The 17,731-nt window shown below is 38.8% G+C and overlaps 1 protein-coding gene across 5 annotated transcripts in view; it reads left to right on the top strand.

Moving 5' to 3' along the window:
* Positions 1 to 17,731, top strand: part of CPED1 (cadherin like and PC-esterase domain containing 1) — a 250,413-nt gene that overhangs the window by 195,931 nt on the left and 36,751 nt on the right. For all 5 annotated transcript variants that reach the window (XR_001367138.2, XR_004321355.1, XM_032483607.1 and 2 more), the window contains one exon: positions 15,218 to 15,335. Coding sequence is in view for 3 of the 5 variants with exons in the window: in XM_032483607.1 (XP_032339498.1) it covers positions 15,218 to 15,335 (118 nt within the window). In the remaining 2 variants the exon portion in view is untranslated. The remainder of the gene's footprint in view (positions 1 to 15,217; positions 15,336 to 17,731) is intronic.

Genomic DNA, 17,731 nt, shown 5'->3' with positions numbered 1-17,731 from the left:
TGTAATTTCACTTTTGTAATAAATGCTTTGTTTGTAGTACCGGAGCGGAACAGTGTGCCTCTATACAGGCATGGGGAAATCCAAAATGTTATCTGAACTTTCCATTTTCCTTCTTTTAATTCATTTTTTTATTTTCCAACTTCGTAGTGAACATAGGTGTATTACAAATAACTAAATAAAGTAAATAATAAGTAAAAAAGGGAGTGGAAAGATAAAATTCAAGTCCCTTGGTGTAGTTTCCATCACACCATTCTTTGGTCCTTGCTCCGTACAGAACCTAAAGTTGAGCCACACCTGTGTCCTTGAGGTCCTTCAACTACACCACACCTCTCTGATTGCTGGATCTTGTATGTTTATTCCCTTTTCTTGAAGGCATTTGTCTCCTATTCTCTTCCTAGTCATCCTTCAAATCTCCCCCACATCTAACACTATGCTCCTTGAAAACTAGGACTGTCCATCTCTGTATTCCTGACACATGGTGAGAGCATAACAGATGATCACCGAGTAGATGAATGTTGGCTACAAACTGAAGATATAGCCTCTCTCACTACTGACATTAATACTTTGTATACAACCTCATAAAAGAACTCCAGATGGCTTTCTCTGTGGTGTTAAAGTAGACCGTGGCTGCTCAGGGTGAGCACAGCTTCAGGAAACATGGACTTTTAACTGTATGAATCCTCTGTCTTTAAAAAAGGACCCATGTTTTAAGTTGCAGTTGAATTTTGTAGCTTTTTATTTTTATTTTATTTTGATTATTTTTACATACAATGCATTTTACTTCTTTAGTATGGAAAAGACCACAGTCGTTTTCAAAATCATTAGAAATGACTCATTTAACAACAGATACAGTTGTCTCCTGGTATCTGCTTCAAGGATGCTCAAGTCCCTTATGTAAAATGGCATAGTATTTGCATGTAATCTACACATATCCTCCCCTATACTTTAAATCATCTCTAGATTACTTATAATACTTAATACGATGTAAATACTATTTAAATAGTTGTAGATAACAGTGTAAATTCTATGTAAATAACATGGCAGATTCAAGTTTTACTTTTTGGAACTTACTGGAATTTTTTTTTTTTGAATGTTTTTGATCAGTGGTTCTGTTGAATCCACAGATGAGGAATCACAGATATGGAGGGCCAACTGTACATTGCTATTTAAATTCACTGAGAGTTTAAAAAGCTAACACTTGGGTGATTTTAAAAGAGTTTAAGATTAATAAAAGCAAAAAGGAGCACAACAACTTCTTAATTCTCAAGCATGTAAATAGTCTTAGCTTACAGGTTAAATTAGTGAAACCGTTATGATTCAGTATTAAAAGTGAACTTTAAAAGCTGATTTTTAGAACATAGTGTTTTCTCTCCTATTCCATATTGAAGGGAATATTTTTGGATATGTGTTCTTATGTATATCCCAGGGGATACAATTTTATCAATAATTGTTTTTTCTAGCCTGCCATTTACTTTTACCATTTAATACTGCTAAACAGTATCAAACTACCTTCTAATTTTTACTGATTTACAATACTTACAAAACTTAGAATGTGAGAAATGTTTGAATGTCTAATTTTCATTACAAGTAATAAATGATTTTTATTTGCAACCCCTTAACATTATAATAATTAAAATTATATATATATTTATACTTTTGTGTCTTGGTTTTTCATAAGACTTAGTTACAAATAAAAATAAATTTTCCTTCTATATATATGTTAGAAAATTTCCCAAGGGGGAAGACAATCCCTGAAAATGTTGGGCCAACTCAAAGGAAACTTAAATTATGCACGTATTTCATCGAGTTCACTCTGCCACCCTGTATATTCATCACAAACCAGGTGCTAAGTAACAGATTAGATGGTGGCCGTTAAGAACAAAAACAAAGCACCAGGTTGTGATTTACAGGCAACCATTGCCTTCTCACACACTATTATCTGAAAGACAGAAACAATGCTAAGGTGTACAAGAGCAATAAATGGCTGCACCCCCATTTTAAAGGTGAAAAAACTGAGGCTCAGCGAAAATAATTTACTTGTCCCATGTTACACAGCTAGCATGAACCCAGGTATTTTCATTTTAAATTCCAGAATGATATAAGGAAATGAGTATGGGTTTTAAAATCGTACACACTTGTGTCTAAATCCTGACCACACATGAGATAAATTACTTAACTCTGTAAGTGCCATATGTTTAGAATTTCTCTAAGTGGATCTAACACTATCTAACTATAGATATGTTGTATAATGTATCTAATGTGACTTTTGGCACATGTTCTAGTAATAGCCACATTTATTGGGATCTCATTGTGGGTCATTCATGGTTCTTCATTGTTTATGTGTGTTAATTTATTTAATCCTCTCAATAGTCGTGTAAGGCAGGCTTTCACAGAAGAGGAAACTACCCCAAGAAAGCGTTTCATTTGCCCAGGGTCACAGAGTGGTGGAGCTGAAATCTGAATTCTGCAGTCTAACACGATCACACTCCCCCATAACCCCTGTACTACTAATGATATTAGATCCAGACCCCTCTATTCCATTATCATGTGCTACCCTGGCCTCAATGTTTTCTAGTGCTCTGCAGTCAAGCAAATTTCAAAGGCAAGCTCTTTAGTATATAACCAATTTCAGAGGCAAAATAATGGATAGCATCTGATGTAGCAAAGAAAAATGACTGATATTTTTCAGAAAAGAAATCCCATTTCAAAAATTAAATTTAGTAGCATAGTGTACAGTCTGAATTATGGCTTTTGTTATTGATATACAGAAAAACAGCTATAAATGAACAAAGAAATGGGTGTATTCATAGAATATGATTGTATCATGTAAATAATATGTGACTTACTTGAAAAGGAAAACTTCCAGCTAACTTAAGAACTTATTTTTCCCAGAAATGATTTCTTAGTTATGCCAGACAGATGCCTGTCATCAGAGAATATTTCTTTTGTTTATAATTTTAAAAAATAGTAAATGGATTTACTATTTTTAAAAAATGGTAAGTTGTAAATTGTTTCCATAAAGATTTGTGCTATTTTCTTTTATTTTGGTCTTTGCTGCCACATATGAGACTTTCACTCACAACCCCATCATAGAACAAGTGATCGCGCATGATTTCTTAGTTCAGTGTTTTTGACACAAACTAGTCATCAGAACAGCTAAGTTTATATAGAGTCTCCTGGTCATGGGTTCACTAAGAGATAGTTAAAGAGATTTAATAAAAAAATGACTTTCTCCTCAGGGAATTAAAATGCTGAGATAGCTGAATTTACTCTGGTATTAACAATGACAACTTGTTAAACATTTTTCAGAATCCACTTCATTAAACAATAAAAAAATTTGTTGGTAGAATACCTAATCACTGACAGTGAAAATAAGCAAAATCTATTTAAAGTTTTTTTTGCCAAAAATTAGTTTGGTTGATCTACACCATTGTGTTTTGACTTAACACCTGCTCACTAACCTCCCAGAAACCTGTATTTCATGGAACACACTTTGGAGAACATACAGCCCTTCTCTGAATCATTATACGGTTTTTATTTCAGTAAAATTTTTAGAGTACAATGAAAATAGGGTTTTGAAACTTTATGAAACACCGTAGGGAATGATAAAAAATAATGGCCAATCTATTGAACAACTTATTCTCCAAGATACGATTTTTTTCCCCAATTATCAGCCTTAGCTGTGAAACCATTCAGTCATGTGTACAGCTCCAATTACAAGGAATGCCTGGCATAAGGAAGGGGAGTCAGCGGGAACTAGCAGTGTCTAATGCTGTGTCCATTTTGGTTTTGACCTGAGTTAGTCAATACAGTGGAGCCTTAAGACACAGATGGCGTTTTAAAGATAAAACACTGAGGAGCAACCAAGTATCAGATCTGGGCAGGGTAACAACTGCAAAGTTCTAGAACAAAGACAGGACTCCGACTTTAAAGCCACGGTCCCTGTAACTTGGCTCTGCGAGGCCAAGCATGCATATCTGATTGGTGACGGCAAAATCCCACAACAGCTGTTGACTAATGCAGAGAAGTGACACATTGTGGTGATCAGCTTGAAATGCCACGTGGTTGTGGATTATCAGGAAGCAACAGAAGAAGGCAGGTCTGCGGAGCATCAGGCGGAGGAGACAAGGCCCAGAGATTGCAGCTGAGTGAAGGGAGGCAACCTGGGGCAGACTTTTGAGGCTAGTGCTGTGGAGACTTAGATGTGATCTATAAGGACTCACTCATCAGACTTGGCTTTGAATGAAAGAGTCACTTCATCCCACACAGCGAATTGTGACAACCACTTACCACTAATGATCAAATCACAGCACCGGCGTTCAAGTTCAGGAAATGACGAGCGGATTTTAAACCCCTGGGGAATTTAAGACAAGCTGAACGACAATCTTATATCTTGAAATTTCCCCAGGACACCTTCTCTTAAGTTCCTTCGTTAAAACGGGCAACCCTTAATTCTGCATTGGATGCCAAGGAAGATAACACATTTTCCACAGGAAAATGCCAACTCCTCACTGGGCAAGCCTTCTGCTAACTGACACTATCAAAGCCTGAACTGATATGCCCGGGTTGGGTTCTGAGCAAACAGCTTCAGAGTTTTGTAACTGACACCACATGTTTTGCACAGCCCCCAAACACAAGTAGGCAAAATCCATCTCCAATCTGTTCCAGATTATGTTGTGTATTTTATGGCTAAGGACTGAATCCCAAGTTAACAGTCACAGCACAGGGGGAAAAAAATAGAGATTTATAAATTAGGGTGCAGTTACTCTTCAGATATAAAGGATGCCCACTCCTGTGTAAGGACTGGCACAGAAGAAGTTCAGCTGCTTTGAGTGCCCACCCCCACCCCGCCTGCCTCCATTGTTTCTACTGCTTGGAAGCCCATCGGCCACCATCTGCCTGGTGAACTCCAGTACCTTTCAAGCTGTAATCTCCAGTTGTAAAGCAGAGTAGATCATGTTCCTTTGTGCCAACACTGTGTCCAGGGCAATTTTCACGAGAGCAGTTTAGCACCGTCTACAGCAACTGTGTGTCTGCACACCTGTTTTCTCTGCTAGAGCTCCATGAGGGCAGGGGCTGTTGCTGGCTCATGGATATGCTGAACAAACGTCTGTTAAAGGAACCCACTGGAAAAAAAAAAAAAAAAAGAATAAATGTCATAAACTATAAACTTCTTTGGAGAACTGGAAACACATGACAAATGAGTGCTGATGATTTTGAAAATCATATGTTAAAACAAATCTATTCCTTGATGATAAGCAATAATATATAAATATTCATTGTCCACCATGGGAATCCCTGTTAAGTCTTTAGTTAATTTTTAATTTCCTAATGTGCCATTATTCAAAGTAAAATATTACTTGAGTAACAAGGCATAAGCTGGAAAGGTACTTTGAGGCTTTTTTGCACCAAAGGGAATAGATTTGGCCTGAATCGTTCTCACTCTTGCCGAGGCTTACTTTTGACCAACTGTAAGCATTTAAAGTGCAGCTGGTTATGTTTAGGGATGCCATCTGTGGCCATGAAAAAAAGAGTCTCCCCTGATGAAGAGTTAATTGGTCTAAATGTTTCATAAACATGATCTTCGTTCCTTAGTACAGTGTGTTTTATTTTATTTTGTTTTGTTTTTCAGTCTATGAAGCATGGGTTTGAAGTCAGATAGACTCGGAGTTCAAACTCTAGCTACTCTATATACTAAGTTGTTTGATTTAAGCAAAGCTTCTACAAAATTCTACAGATCTTTATTTTCTCATCCATTGAATGAGGATGAGACCCACTTCAAAGAGTTGAAAGATTCAGTGCAGCAGTGCATATGACGTGCCTACCCCAGTTCTTGGCATAAACCAGGTTCTCTATAAATGGCATTTTCTTGACCCTTGCCAACTCACCGGGAGATTGGTATCTCCCAAAAAGTTGGTTCATAAATACAGTGGATATTTCTTTAGCCTATGGATTGTCCTCCCACAATGACCACAGTTTTTCAGAGCAAGATGCTTGTAGATCACAATTTGGGGGATAACCAGGAATGCCAATAAGCTGTGACTACATGGAGCCATTGCTCTGCTGTATGAAAGAAACTCCAACAAAGCCTTTTTAAAGCCTTTGAATGATTAGAACATTCTTCTGTTGCCAATGTATTTTGCCTTCAAGAAAACTCTAAAACATGACTGTCAAAATGCGCTAACTTTTTAACTTGTAGCATTGCTTTTAGATTTACAGAAAGTTCCCAAATACCCTCACCCAGCTTCCCCTGATATTAACATTTTACATAAGGTTGTTCTTTATCAATACTATCAATACTAAGAAATTAATGTTGGGACAGTGTATTTACTTAACCAATAATTTCTATGATTTCACTAGTTTTTCCAGTAATAATCTTTTTCTGTTCCAGGGTCCCAAATTGCTTTTAGCTATCATATTTCTCAGTCATCTCTAATCGATAACACTTCCACAGTCTTTCCTTATTTTCATGACCTTGTTCCTTCAGAAGAATGTGGGTCAGTTATTTTGCAGACTGCCTCTCATTTTGGAATCGTGTCATGTTTCTTCCTCATTAAATGAAGTTCAACATTTGTGGCAAGATTACGGCAGAAGTGATGTGTTTCTCGTGGTCATTTGATGACGGTAGTATTGGCCGGGTTTCTCCATGATAAAGTTACATTTTCCTTGTGTAATTAATAAATATCTTAAGGCAATGACCTTTAGACTGCTCCTAGAGTATTTTTAGAGTATTTTTTTAGAAGTCTAATTAACATGCTTTAAAAATATGACTATACATAGAAAGGATTTGCCTGGCATAGACGATTATTTTCATAGTTACCTAGTTTTTGCATTGTTAGGATATGTTTATAGTAAAAAGTAGTATTAACCTTTGATCTTACAATGTCATGGTAGTTTGGATGTTCGGTTCTGAGTGCATCAGCATTTCCTTCTAAACAGAATTTAGCTACATTTAGCATGATTTGAGCTTAACTGTGAATGGAGAGGTTGCTGATTAGTGGATAATCTTAAAAAAAAAATACTATTTAGTGCTAAACAATTACTATTAAAGCCTCAAAGGAGGCAGAGTTTATAATTTAAGACATGTAGTGAGAGAATTATTTTGTAGCATAACATATTTCAGGTCACTTTGGTTTAAATAAACTCCCTCCAAATTTTAAAATCTCACAGTTCTAAGGATTGTGTGTATGTGTGTGTCCGTGTGCAGGTGTGTGGAGATGGAGGTGTGTTTGTGTAGCAGTTACCAAGATGAATGTAGGCAGGAAGTGCCCATGTGGTACCCAGAAGTAGTGTAACTGCATGTTTTATTAAAATATTCAACTCTGTTTGTGCCCCCCCTGCAAAGATTTCTGACCAGACCTACATTTTTAAATATCACAACCTCACATGCTTTATCAGTGGACTGTTTATAAGTGGAATGGTCCATGCTGAAATACTTACGACAGCAGTTATGTTCACTGTGGGTGATGAGTATCTCCTTGGCAGTCCTGCTTGCTGTTTTTTCTCAAATGTGGCCAACATTTCTTTTTTTTTGGTGTCATGTCATTGATAAGTACACATCTTTTAAAATATCTCTCTAGCCTGCTGCCTAGTTCCACTCACTACTATTTCTGCTTCAAACTACAAATAATCGATTTGCTCCTTTGGAGTAGAAATAAACTTTTCTTTGTGTCATTGTTGTCACTTCCCAAACTGATCCGGCTTCTTCAAAGTCGGAGAGAGTCCATGGTGGTGTATTCCGTTCCAATTCCACACTTCTTTGTTCACAAATCAAAAAGAACTGCACTTTTTCAAATATCCAGACATCTAAATTCATTCGTTCTTTTCATTTGCACTCACATCTACCCTTCTGGATTCCATCTGGAACCAAAACCAAAAAGTACTGAAAGACCACAACAAAGGCTGCTTTCCTCAGAGTTTCTAGCTCACCGGAAGCGGGAAGCGTTAGTCATTGCATGGGCCCCATCTCACTAGATTTTCCCGTCCAAATTCTGCAAAGCCTAGGAACTCCAATGTATTTCTAAACTGAGAATTCAGGGTGCCTTTCAGAATGGACTCCAGCTAGCAGGATCACACTGGCCCTGTCCTAGTCAATTTGGAGACCAGCCAGGTTAAAAAAGAGAAAACCACATACTAGTTCAGGGATTTGGAATTTGGAATGCATGAGAAGTATAAAGGAGTATTCCAAATATTGATGTCATATTAATAAATTTAATTGAGTAGAACTAATTCATCTGCTTATAATTTGTTTCCATTTCCTTTGTTCCTGAGTTCACTGGGGACTAACTTAAAATTCTTAGGTAGTATAACATATGGCCACTTTTCAGTTGCTATTTATTTAAGGAAAGAAACCCACAATTGTATTTATTATATTGTGGTTTGTTACTACTTGGATTCCAACGTGTTATATATAAGAGTATATGAACTCCAAACACAAATAGCAATTCAAGCTGCAGTATGCAATTCTTCTTCCCAACACCAGGTTCCGTTATTTGAAACAAACAAACAAACAAACAAACAAAGTTGCAAGCTTCTTTGTAAACTCTCACTGAAACAGAATAACATCAAGCATTGAGACATATCCATTTTCAAAGTAATGTTGTTGGAGATCCCTTCTGCATGGAGTGACTTAGCTAGCTACTTAGTTGCATTAAAATTCAAAGTAAGGCAATTATATAGGTAAACCTTGTTCACTGCAAATATTTTATTAGAACAAACTATAAATAAAAGTCAAAATCTCTCCTTGGTAAAGACATTGAATTTTGTACTCTCCCTTAAAAGGGCAGCTGCTTCATAAAAATTTTTTATAAGTTTTATAAAAGGGGGTAGAGCTTATAGACTTGTAAGAATCTTTAAACAGAGCAAAATTAAAGAAGTTTAATTCATTGCCACAGCCCTAAACTTTGTGTCATTAGAATGAGCCAAGGATGAATATTTTCCAAAATAATCACCGATTTCTGCCCACTTCTTATCTTGGTCTCCAAACACCATCCACCTTGAGCTTGAATGGCCGTGTTTACACACAGTTCTAGAATGATTCATTCTCCTCCTCCCGTCCGGAATATTTACTCGATTCCATTTAGTTCTGTTTCCTGTGATAAACTGTGAACTCTGAGAACGCAGGGCGATATTAAATGACTGTGCAAGTCCACAGTCCTTCGCAGAGCTCAGGAGGAACCAAACCCGCCAACGTCGTGATTTCAGACGTCCAGCCTCCAGAGACGTGAAGCAATAAAAGTCAGTTGTTCAAAGTGCCTACAGCAGCCGTAGGAAACTGATATGTCTTCAAAGGGGGTATCAGTCCTTTTCTGGTTTTCCACTCTTTTACTTTACCATTTTAAATATTATCTTCTTCACTTAAATTTGTATCTTAAAAAAATATAAGCATGATTCCTACTAATGACAAAATCTACCAACACATAAGTAAAAAGTAAAAGTTCAGGTTTGATTCCCCATCTCCGGCTTACCATCTTTAAATCTTACAAGAAAGCCACGGGTCAGTGTTTCCTGTGTATCATTCCGGAAGTTATGTATGCACGGTCAAGCATACATAATTTCCAGCACTTTATTTTACTAAATAAGATGAAGGTATATACAATGTCCTGCAACTTGCTTTATTGCTCGTAATAATATACCTTGTATACCTCTCCATATCTTCACTCTGCCTCCTTCTCTTCTAAGAATTACAGAATATTCCATTGTATGGATGTAGGACCTATTTAACCAGTTCCCTATTGATGGATACTTGGGTTGTGTGAAATTTTCTGTTATTACAGAAAGAGCTCTAGTAAACTTTCTTGCACGTGAATCTTTGTAGACCTTGCCAAGTGTATCTGTAGGATAAAACCTTAGCAGTATAATTATATTTGTGAGATACTTCCCAATTGCCTTTTACAAAGGGTATAAATCTCTTCTCATATGAATTTATATGCATTGCATTCTTTTCTTCACGAAAAAACATTGAGTTTTAGAATCCCTGTGGTATGTTAAAGATGATTTCAGACGGATTACGCTGTAATGATTTATGGCTAACGTATATCTCAGCTAATTATTCTGTGAATGTTCGTTCGGTGTCTAATACTGTGAATCACACAATACCTACGATTTTACGGCTGGCTGACTATAGTGCAAGGAAAGCAGTCATTAAATTTAGAGACAATGTGAAGACAGAAAATAATTCATCCCTTTGGAACAAGATAGTGAAATTAGCTCATCAGGAACTTCGTCTCTTGTGGGAAAAGGAACAGGCTTGATCTGGAAAAAGACTGCCTTCCTAGGGGGAGAGAGCAGTGCCAAGATTGTCAAGTTTGAGCGATCACGACTGACTTATTAGAAATAGCAGAAGCCCGAGGTGGGTGGGGGGGGAATGGGTCCCTCTGGAAAGAGCTGGGTACCACAAGAAGTGAATGTGTATTTTTAAATTTAGGTGGGCATTGTTCACTATTTAATGGAAAAGGGGGAGAACTGTCTGATCCTAAAGGAATGATTCCAGGGCCAAATAAGAAGGTAAGGTTTAAAGATACCTACCAAATAAAATAATCCAATTTGGTATTGCTCTAAAAATACAGCAAAATCACATTTGAAATGAGAAATACTACTAATTCCTTTGTGGCCAGACAGTTCTGTAAAAAACTAAATGGGCTTCCAGAGGAATTGGTAACAAGACTATGGTTGTGTATTCATGGGTAGGGCAGGGGGCGAAAGCAAGGTCACCTTAATATCTTCTGTTAGTCACTGTGGCACTTCATGAAAGATTAAGTAAATTTTAAAATTATGTACTAAACATACGTACTCTGCACACATTTGAACAAGAAAATCCCTGTTAATTATCTTATTGCACTCTATTGAAAGCTATGACCATCCATTCAAGCATTTGTAAAATCTCCAGCAAAAGGAAAAACTCTAAATGTGGAACTTTCTGGGGTTAATGTCATTTTAAGCAACTCTGCTAAATATTACCTTTTCTGCATAACTAGACTCAAAGTCTCCAAGAGATCATGTAAGACCAGAGGAGCTGTTACTCATTTTCTTGAATATGCCTGAACCTGGCCAAATTATTAATCACACCAGGGAAGAAAGACATGAAGGAGGCTAATGAGTTTTTCCCTTTCAAAAATTGTTTAATTTTTTTTTATTAGTGGGGTTTATCACTTTTAAGATCTAAAGGGATACTCAAAGATTCATATGGGCTGAGACTAGCTTTCACAGACTCTTAAGGAAGAGAGAAGCCTGGCTGGATGTTACATTTCCATCGTGGTTTGACCAAGCAGATGTTTGTTTTTCTTCCATTGCAAGACGAGGAGAGGTGGGCAGCCCAAAGGAGGGGTGGTGGTCTGCAGCATCTTCTGTGTCCTGTTCTTTCTGTCTTTCCGCTCATGGTTGCCTCATGTCACAACATGGCTGCTCCTCCCTCAGGCTCACACCCACATTCCAAGCAGAAAGAGGGAACAGAGTGACAAAGAAAATGTGGCATCAGGGAAGGAAAACTTTCCCAAAAATTCAGAGCTGATTTCCACTTACATTTTTCTGGCTGGAAGTGTGTCACCTGCCCATGTCTAACTACAAAGGAGACTGGGAAAGAGAGGTTTCTTTGATTTCTTTTAATGCTAGACACATTGGTACTCCCAACAAAACAAAAGTCTTCTGCTAGAGAGGAAGAAGGGAGAATGAGTGTTGTGTAGGCACCTCAAGTCATCTGCTGTGATATCCTCTCTCCATTTTTCACCATTTTATATTGAGAAAACTAGGTCAAGTGACTTACTCAGTAGCACACATGGCACAGTTGGAACTGAAATTCATGAGTGCAAATCCTAACACAGTGGTGCTTTTTCAATGCATTCCCCTGTTCTCTTATTCCATAAAATGTGTACAACCCCCTGCACCCCCCAAGCCTTACTGATACCACCTTTTCTTCCCCTAATTCCCTCAACTCGGTCAGCCAGTCTCTGGACATTGGTCTGGATTTGGCCATGTGGCTTGTTTCATTCAACTTTAAGGGTCGTATTGTTTGGCTGCAGCTAGAAAATAATTAATATCCACTCTGGGGCATGGAGGGTGAGGAGGGGCTGCCCTGGGTCCCAAAATAGTGAAGATTTGAATGTAAGGGTTACACTACACAAACTGCAAACAGAGATGAACTGCTAAGGGGCACTTCAAAAGGCAGCACAGACTACAGCAGAACATTCTTTGACCTAAACTACAGAGAGGAGGGTGTGACTTCAAATGTCTCTACCTGAAATTCCAATGTCTCTCTCCCACAAAGTGTTCCTTTCCCCTCTGCAGTAGCCCTTTGATTCCCATCCTGTGTTGGGATTTACTAGAGTCACGGCTGTTTGGTTAGTACCACGGAGCTGCCCTGCTGACTCTGGAAGAGCAGGTGCCTGCAGGAACCTCCATCAGAGGCAGAGGGAGCGCCATGCTGGCAGATGATTCAAACACAAAGACAAGGTCAAGGTTCCGGGCAGCAGGAGTGGGCACCCTGTCTGGCGCCCACTTACACTATGCTTTTCTCTGTTCTGCTTTATATTTATTATCATCGGCTTACATGTGGGATCTCGAGTAGTCAGTAAGTGCAAACACTGAACATTTAACAATATTACCATGCTCTATTGCCAGTCAGATCAGAACATGCTTCTGTATTATTACAGTAAACTTCTAAGCTGCACCCGAGAGGACAATTCAAATAAATGAGATGTAGATTTCAGTTCAGGATTAAGAAGGAATTTCTGATAATGAGCTAGGCTAGTCGCTGGAGGTCAGGGACAGGCCTTCTCAGTAAGGCACTTGTGGGTTCTAGGTATTAAATCAACCCCCTTTCCACTGGAACGCTGCGTCTGGGATTGCTCAGGACCACATTATGAATGGTCATCTTCCTCTCAGTAGGAGTGTGTAGCAGATCACCTTGGAGGGCCTATTTCAAGAACAGATTCCATGAGTTGATTATTAAATATGGATTGTCAGCATATCAGTTTTTTTTAATAACTTGATTCTTCTATTTTTGCTTAAGATGTCAGATAAATACTTTTCCCACCTCATGACCTTTGACATGCGATTCCTTCTTTTTGGAATTCTCATTCCCCCCGTGTTTCACAGTCTTCAGTTCAGATGTCGTCTCCTCAGAAAGGCCACCTGTGACTGACATGTCTGAAATAGCCCACAGGTGTAGGGCTCAGAGACTGAGTTTGGTTCCCCAGAGGACGAGCCATCAGCACACCTAACAGTGCATCTTCCTGATTGATGGACATGGCCAGTGGCACGTCAGGCTTCGACAGGGAGACCAGCTGGGACTTCGGCAGCTGGGATCTAGACTCCCTTTCTAATGTCTTCCTGATGAACATTAAGACAGGATTATACACACACACACCCCAAAGAGACCCCAGTCATTTTTAGGCAAAGATTTATTAAAATCCAGACTTCTTAAAGTGTTCCAACATTATTTGCCGTATTAATAAATTGAACACATCTCAGTCCCAGGTACCTGAATTTAGGTGACTTTGTGGCATGCTCACAGTGTGTTTCATGTGAAATGTATCATTCTGGAACCAAACAAGGTCTTCAGTTTTCTTAATTATATGTCTTAGAAATCTTTCTCCGTCCATTTAGATCTCTCCTTACACATGTTCTTTATGTACTGCATGAAGGTTTCTCTGGAGCAGACTCTAAGAAGTCTCACTTTGGGGCTATGGATTCTGTGAACTTTTAATTTTAGTATAAACTGTCTTCCAAAGTAGCTGAACTAGTTTGCACTCTTTATCAGCAGTATATAATGGTAATTATGCCTCCCTGCCCTCCCGAACATTTGATATAAAGATTTTTTTTCAGTCTGATAGATACATAATGCCATTTTCTTGGCCTTGAATAAAAGGTTTACTCTCCACCAAAAACAAATGGATAGATAGATGGATAAATAGATATCACACACGCACATTAATATATGTCATTTATAGATGTTTATTCAGACTAAATCTTCTCCTATCATTATGAACTTTGTTATTTTTCATTGTTATGCTGTAATGAACATTTGAATACAGATCACAATTCTAACCTTTAATCAGTTTCCTAAACTTCAATTTCTGTCATGAATTAAAAAATGAAAATACATATACTGAATCAGAATTTCAAAAAGTCCGCACACTAAGTACGAGGGAAGTGCGAGGGAAGGTGACCAGAAATTGCTCATTAGAGGTAGAGATACGGAGTGAACAAGAGGTCAAACCAATTATTTCTCTCCGTTACTGAGAATTTATGATCTATAAAGGGGGGCAATTAACTCTAACCTTTTACACATTCAGCAAACATTTATTGTTGTCTGCTATACGCTAGAGACTGGGTATACACGTGAGTGAAATAATTATTTGTTCTCATGGAGTATTCGGTCTGGTGGAAAAGGCACAAAGGACAATGTAATTCCCAAGAGGTGCAGAGTATGAAGGAAACAAATGGTGCTGATACATAATTGTGCTACCGTTTCCAGAGACTTAAAACACAGAAGATGCTCTCTGTGCAAAATTGGGGAGAAAGCATTCCTGACAGACATCATAGCATTTTCACCTGCCCTTTATTGTGGTAGACTGAGAGAACACAGTTGAGGCCGGATAGAGGGACACAAGGCAGGTACAGGTACCACTAGCTTTGCAGAACATGCTAAGAGGAAATGAGAGTGGTCCGACCTGCTGGAACAGAGGAGAGATTTCCGAGCCAATGAAATGCTGCTCTCCAGTGCTTCTGTAGACTGTGGAAGGCATTGCTTAGTACAGAACATGTCTCTGTAATGAGTTTCATTGCAGTGAGATGTTAGCTCCTTTCATAAATATGTGAAGATGTTTTGGATAAAATATCTGTATTTGATTCCATTTCTAGAATTTATATTAATCCCCTAGTGGAAATAGCTACTTGTAGCAAAAACAACTATTAATGAATCAATATCAAGAGAAGGGTAAACAAGAATTGCTCCCTTTTATCCATAAAGGTTACTTGGCACAGAAAGTCTTTATTTATTTCTTTATTTATTTGGGGGTGTGGTAATTGGGTTTGTTTGTTTGTTTGTTTGTTGTTTTTATAGGAGGTACTGGGGATTGAACCCAGGATCTTGTGCACGCTAAGCACGCACTCTACCACTTGAGCTATACCCTCCCCCCGGCACAGAAAGTCTTATTATTTAGATTTTATTATTACAGGTTAATTACTGTGACAGCTAATTTTTATCATTTTAATGCAGGATTGTGGTTTGCTGATTCAACCAGAGGAAGCCTGTGGGTTACAGCCCGTTTCCTCTGACTACATTGAAGCCATTTCACAGCCCGAGCTGAAGACTTGTCCATCTGGGGACACAAAAGGTGACTGTTATGTTGGATATCACTTCTATGTTTTAAAAATCTCTTAATATAGATAAGTAGTAGATGCTTATCTAAACTATCCTTGTACATAAAATTGGGGTTGTATGATACTTTTTCATTAGTATAAATGGCAACACATGTAATTAATGTAAATGCGTTACTTAATGTGTGAAACATTTTGATTTATCAGCTGCTTTTCTTTTCACCCTCTGCTCTTCGCCTGGTTAATGTATACTCACCTACAGGTCTCAGCCAAGTTGTCACTTGTGCCACAGAGCCTTCCTTGAGCTTCTGACTTGTTTTCCTTATTATATATTATCATAGCACCTAGTGTTTTTCTCCCATGGCAGTTTCCCCAATTGTTTAAACGATTAAATGTGTAATTAATTGTTTGATGTCAGTCTTCCCAGGCTGCCGGCTGCCTGAGGACAGGGAGTCTGAGTTTTTCACACTGCACCACTTTACAGAGCACTCTAGTTTCTCCCACGTGGGTACAAAATAAGTTGACCTTGAGAACTCAACGAACTGCAAAGGATGCAAGTTCAGTTTTAAATCATTTCTTTTATTTAAAAACAAAACCAAAAAACTTTGGTTATGGTCACTAACGTCTCCCATATATTGAGCATGAAGAGAGGCAGGAGAATTGTGATGTCAGGTTCAAATTACCATGTTCAGTCCTGCCTACGCCTAGGGCAGACCAGGAGTGAGACCCTTTGGTGCCACTGTCCACGTCCCCTGCGGCCCCCCTGCCCCAGCACGCCTCTCTCAGTGAGGACCAGGGCGGGTTAAAGTAAAGCTGGGACTAAGAATGCCTCCAAGGAAATAAGAGAAGCAGAGAGCATCTTCTCTGAGATTCCTGGTTACCACTCCAGCCTCCTGACCTCAAGTCTCCATCTAAAAAGTCTGAAAAAACACACAGGAGCTTCTCTACCCTTGCCATAAACTTCACACCCCAGCTTGAACGGGAAATGAGTTTCACAACTGGGCAGGACAGATTGCAATTTGGCATGAACAGTTAACAGACGTGGGCATTTCCCTGTTCTTGAACATGTGCCCTAAATAATAAATTACAGTCAGTGCACAGGGAGGGATTTACCCATTATAGCATGTCAGGTGGTATGATTTATGATTCTTGGCTAAATGAGACATATGCTCATATACAAAGGAGACACCAAAGTGTCTAGGTATTTTTTTTTAATCAGAGGACAATTTATGAGAATCATGATACAACTTAATTCTATTCCTCCTACTGAACCAAGTCGAAAGTTCTTCAACAAAAAGTTGAAGATGCATTACCAAGATTCCTGAAAAAGTGGAAGCTTCTTCTATCTGTTAAATTTGCAGTAACTTATGCCAGGCCCCTGTTATGAATTTGTCTCCATGTCTGGTCCTTACAGGAGAGGCCACCATAGAACAGGAGCCTTCTGATAACTTGAGCAGTTAGGCCTCTTTAAAGAAGCCCCCAGCATTGGCTCCCCAGTCAAGCCCATGCTCCTTCACCTGACAATCATCTGGCCCTTCCTGTCTCTCCCAGCTCCTCCCAGCCTCTTGGCCTCCCTTCATGCCGATACCTGCTTCAGGGCTCCAGGCTCTTGTCCAGGCTGTTTCCTGCTCCTAAGAATCTTCTTCCCATCTTGACCTGACTCCTCCTGATGGTATCTTCCTCTCCAGGAAGTCTTTCTTTACTACCCAGCCCCCATATTAGCTTCTCTTCTCTGCACCCAGAATATCTTGAGCACATGTCTACAAATAGCACTTAACTCATTATGCTTCAGTTGTCTAATTTACATGTCTCTCTCTCTCTTTTTCTAATCAGTAGCCTTCAAAGCAAAGTAACCCCTAGTAGGGGAGGGAGTGGCATGGGCCAATCCACAGGGATGAAGGCAGTAAAGATAAACATATACGTACATTTACTTTTACCTAATTATGCTTATTTTTATGTTTTGTAATGGATGTAATATATGCATATAGGGGTATAGATACATGTAATGCAGGGCACGTGTATTACTTTGTCAGAGGCTTATCAGCAGTAAGCCTGTGCTGATGGCTGCCGTGGATTACAGTGTGTCCAGAGCAGAGATCGTCTCTTATTCATCTTCCAATGTCTAAGATACGATTTAAAAAATTGTTGTTGAACTAAAACCAAGGTCTAGGCCCTCCTCTCTCTCACAGATGACTGTGAGCAGCAGGGTACAATCAACCAGGGATAACTGCTCCACCCTTGAGGTCCTGGACACCTAAAGATTCAAAGTAAATGAGTGAGATCAGGGACAGAAGTTTGCAAGAATGGATTTTGATTTTTTTTTTTTTCTGTCGGAGATCATTTCCTTCTTTGGTGGTAGGACTCCTGTTGAAAGAAGCTGTCATGCTAGATGACACCGGAAGCAGATTTATTT

This window comes from Camelus ferus, chromosome 7 (genome assembly GCF_009834535.1).
Source record: "Camelus ferus isolate YT-003-E chromosome 7, BCGSAC_Cfer_1.0, whole genome shotgun sequence".
Taxonomy (NCBI): domain Eukaryota; kingdom Metazoa; phylum Chordata; class Mammalia; order Artiodactyla; family Camelidae; genus Camelus; species Camelus ferus.
Note: the sequence above shows the minus strand (reverse complement) of the source record. Positions and strands in the feature narration are given on the sequence as shown.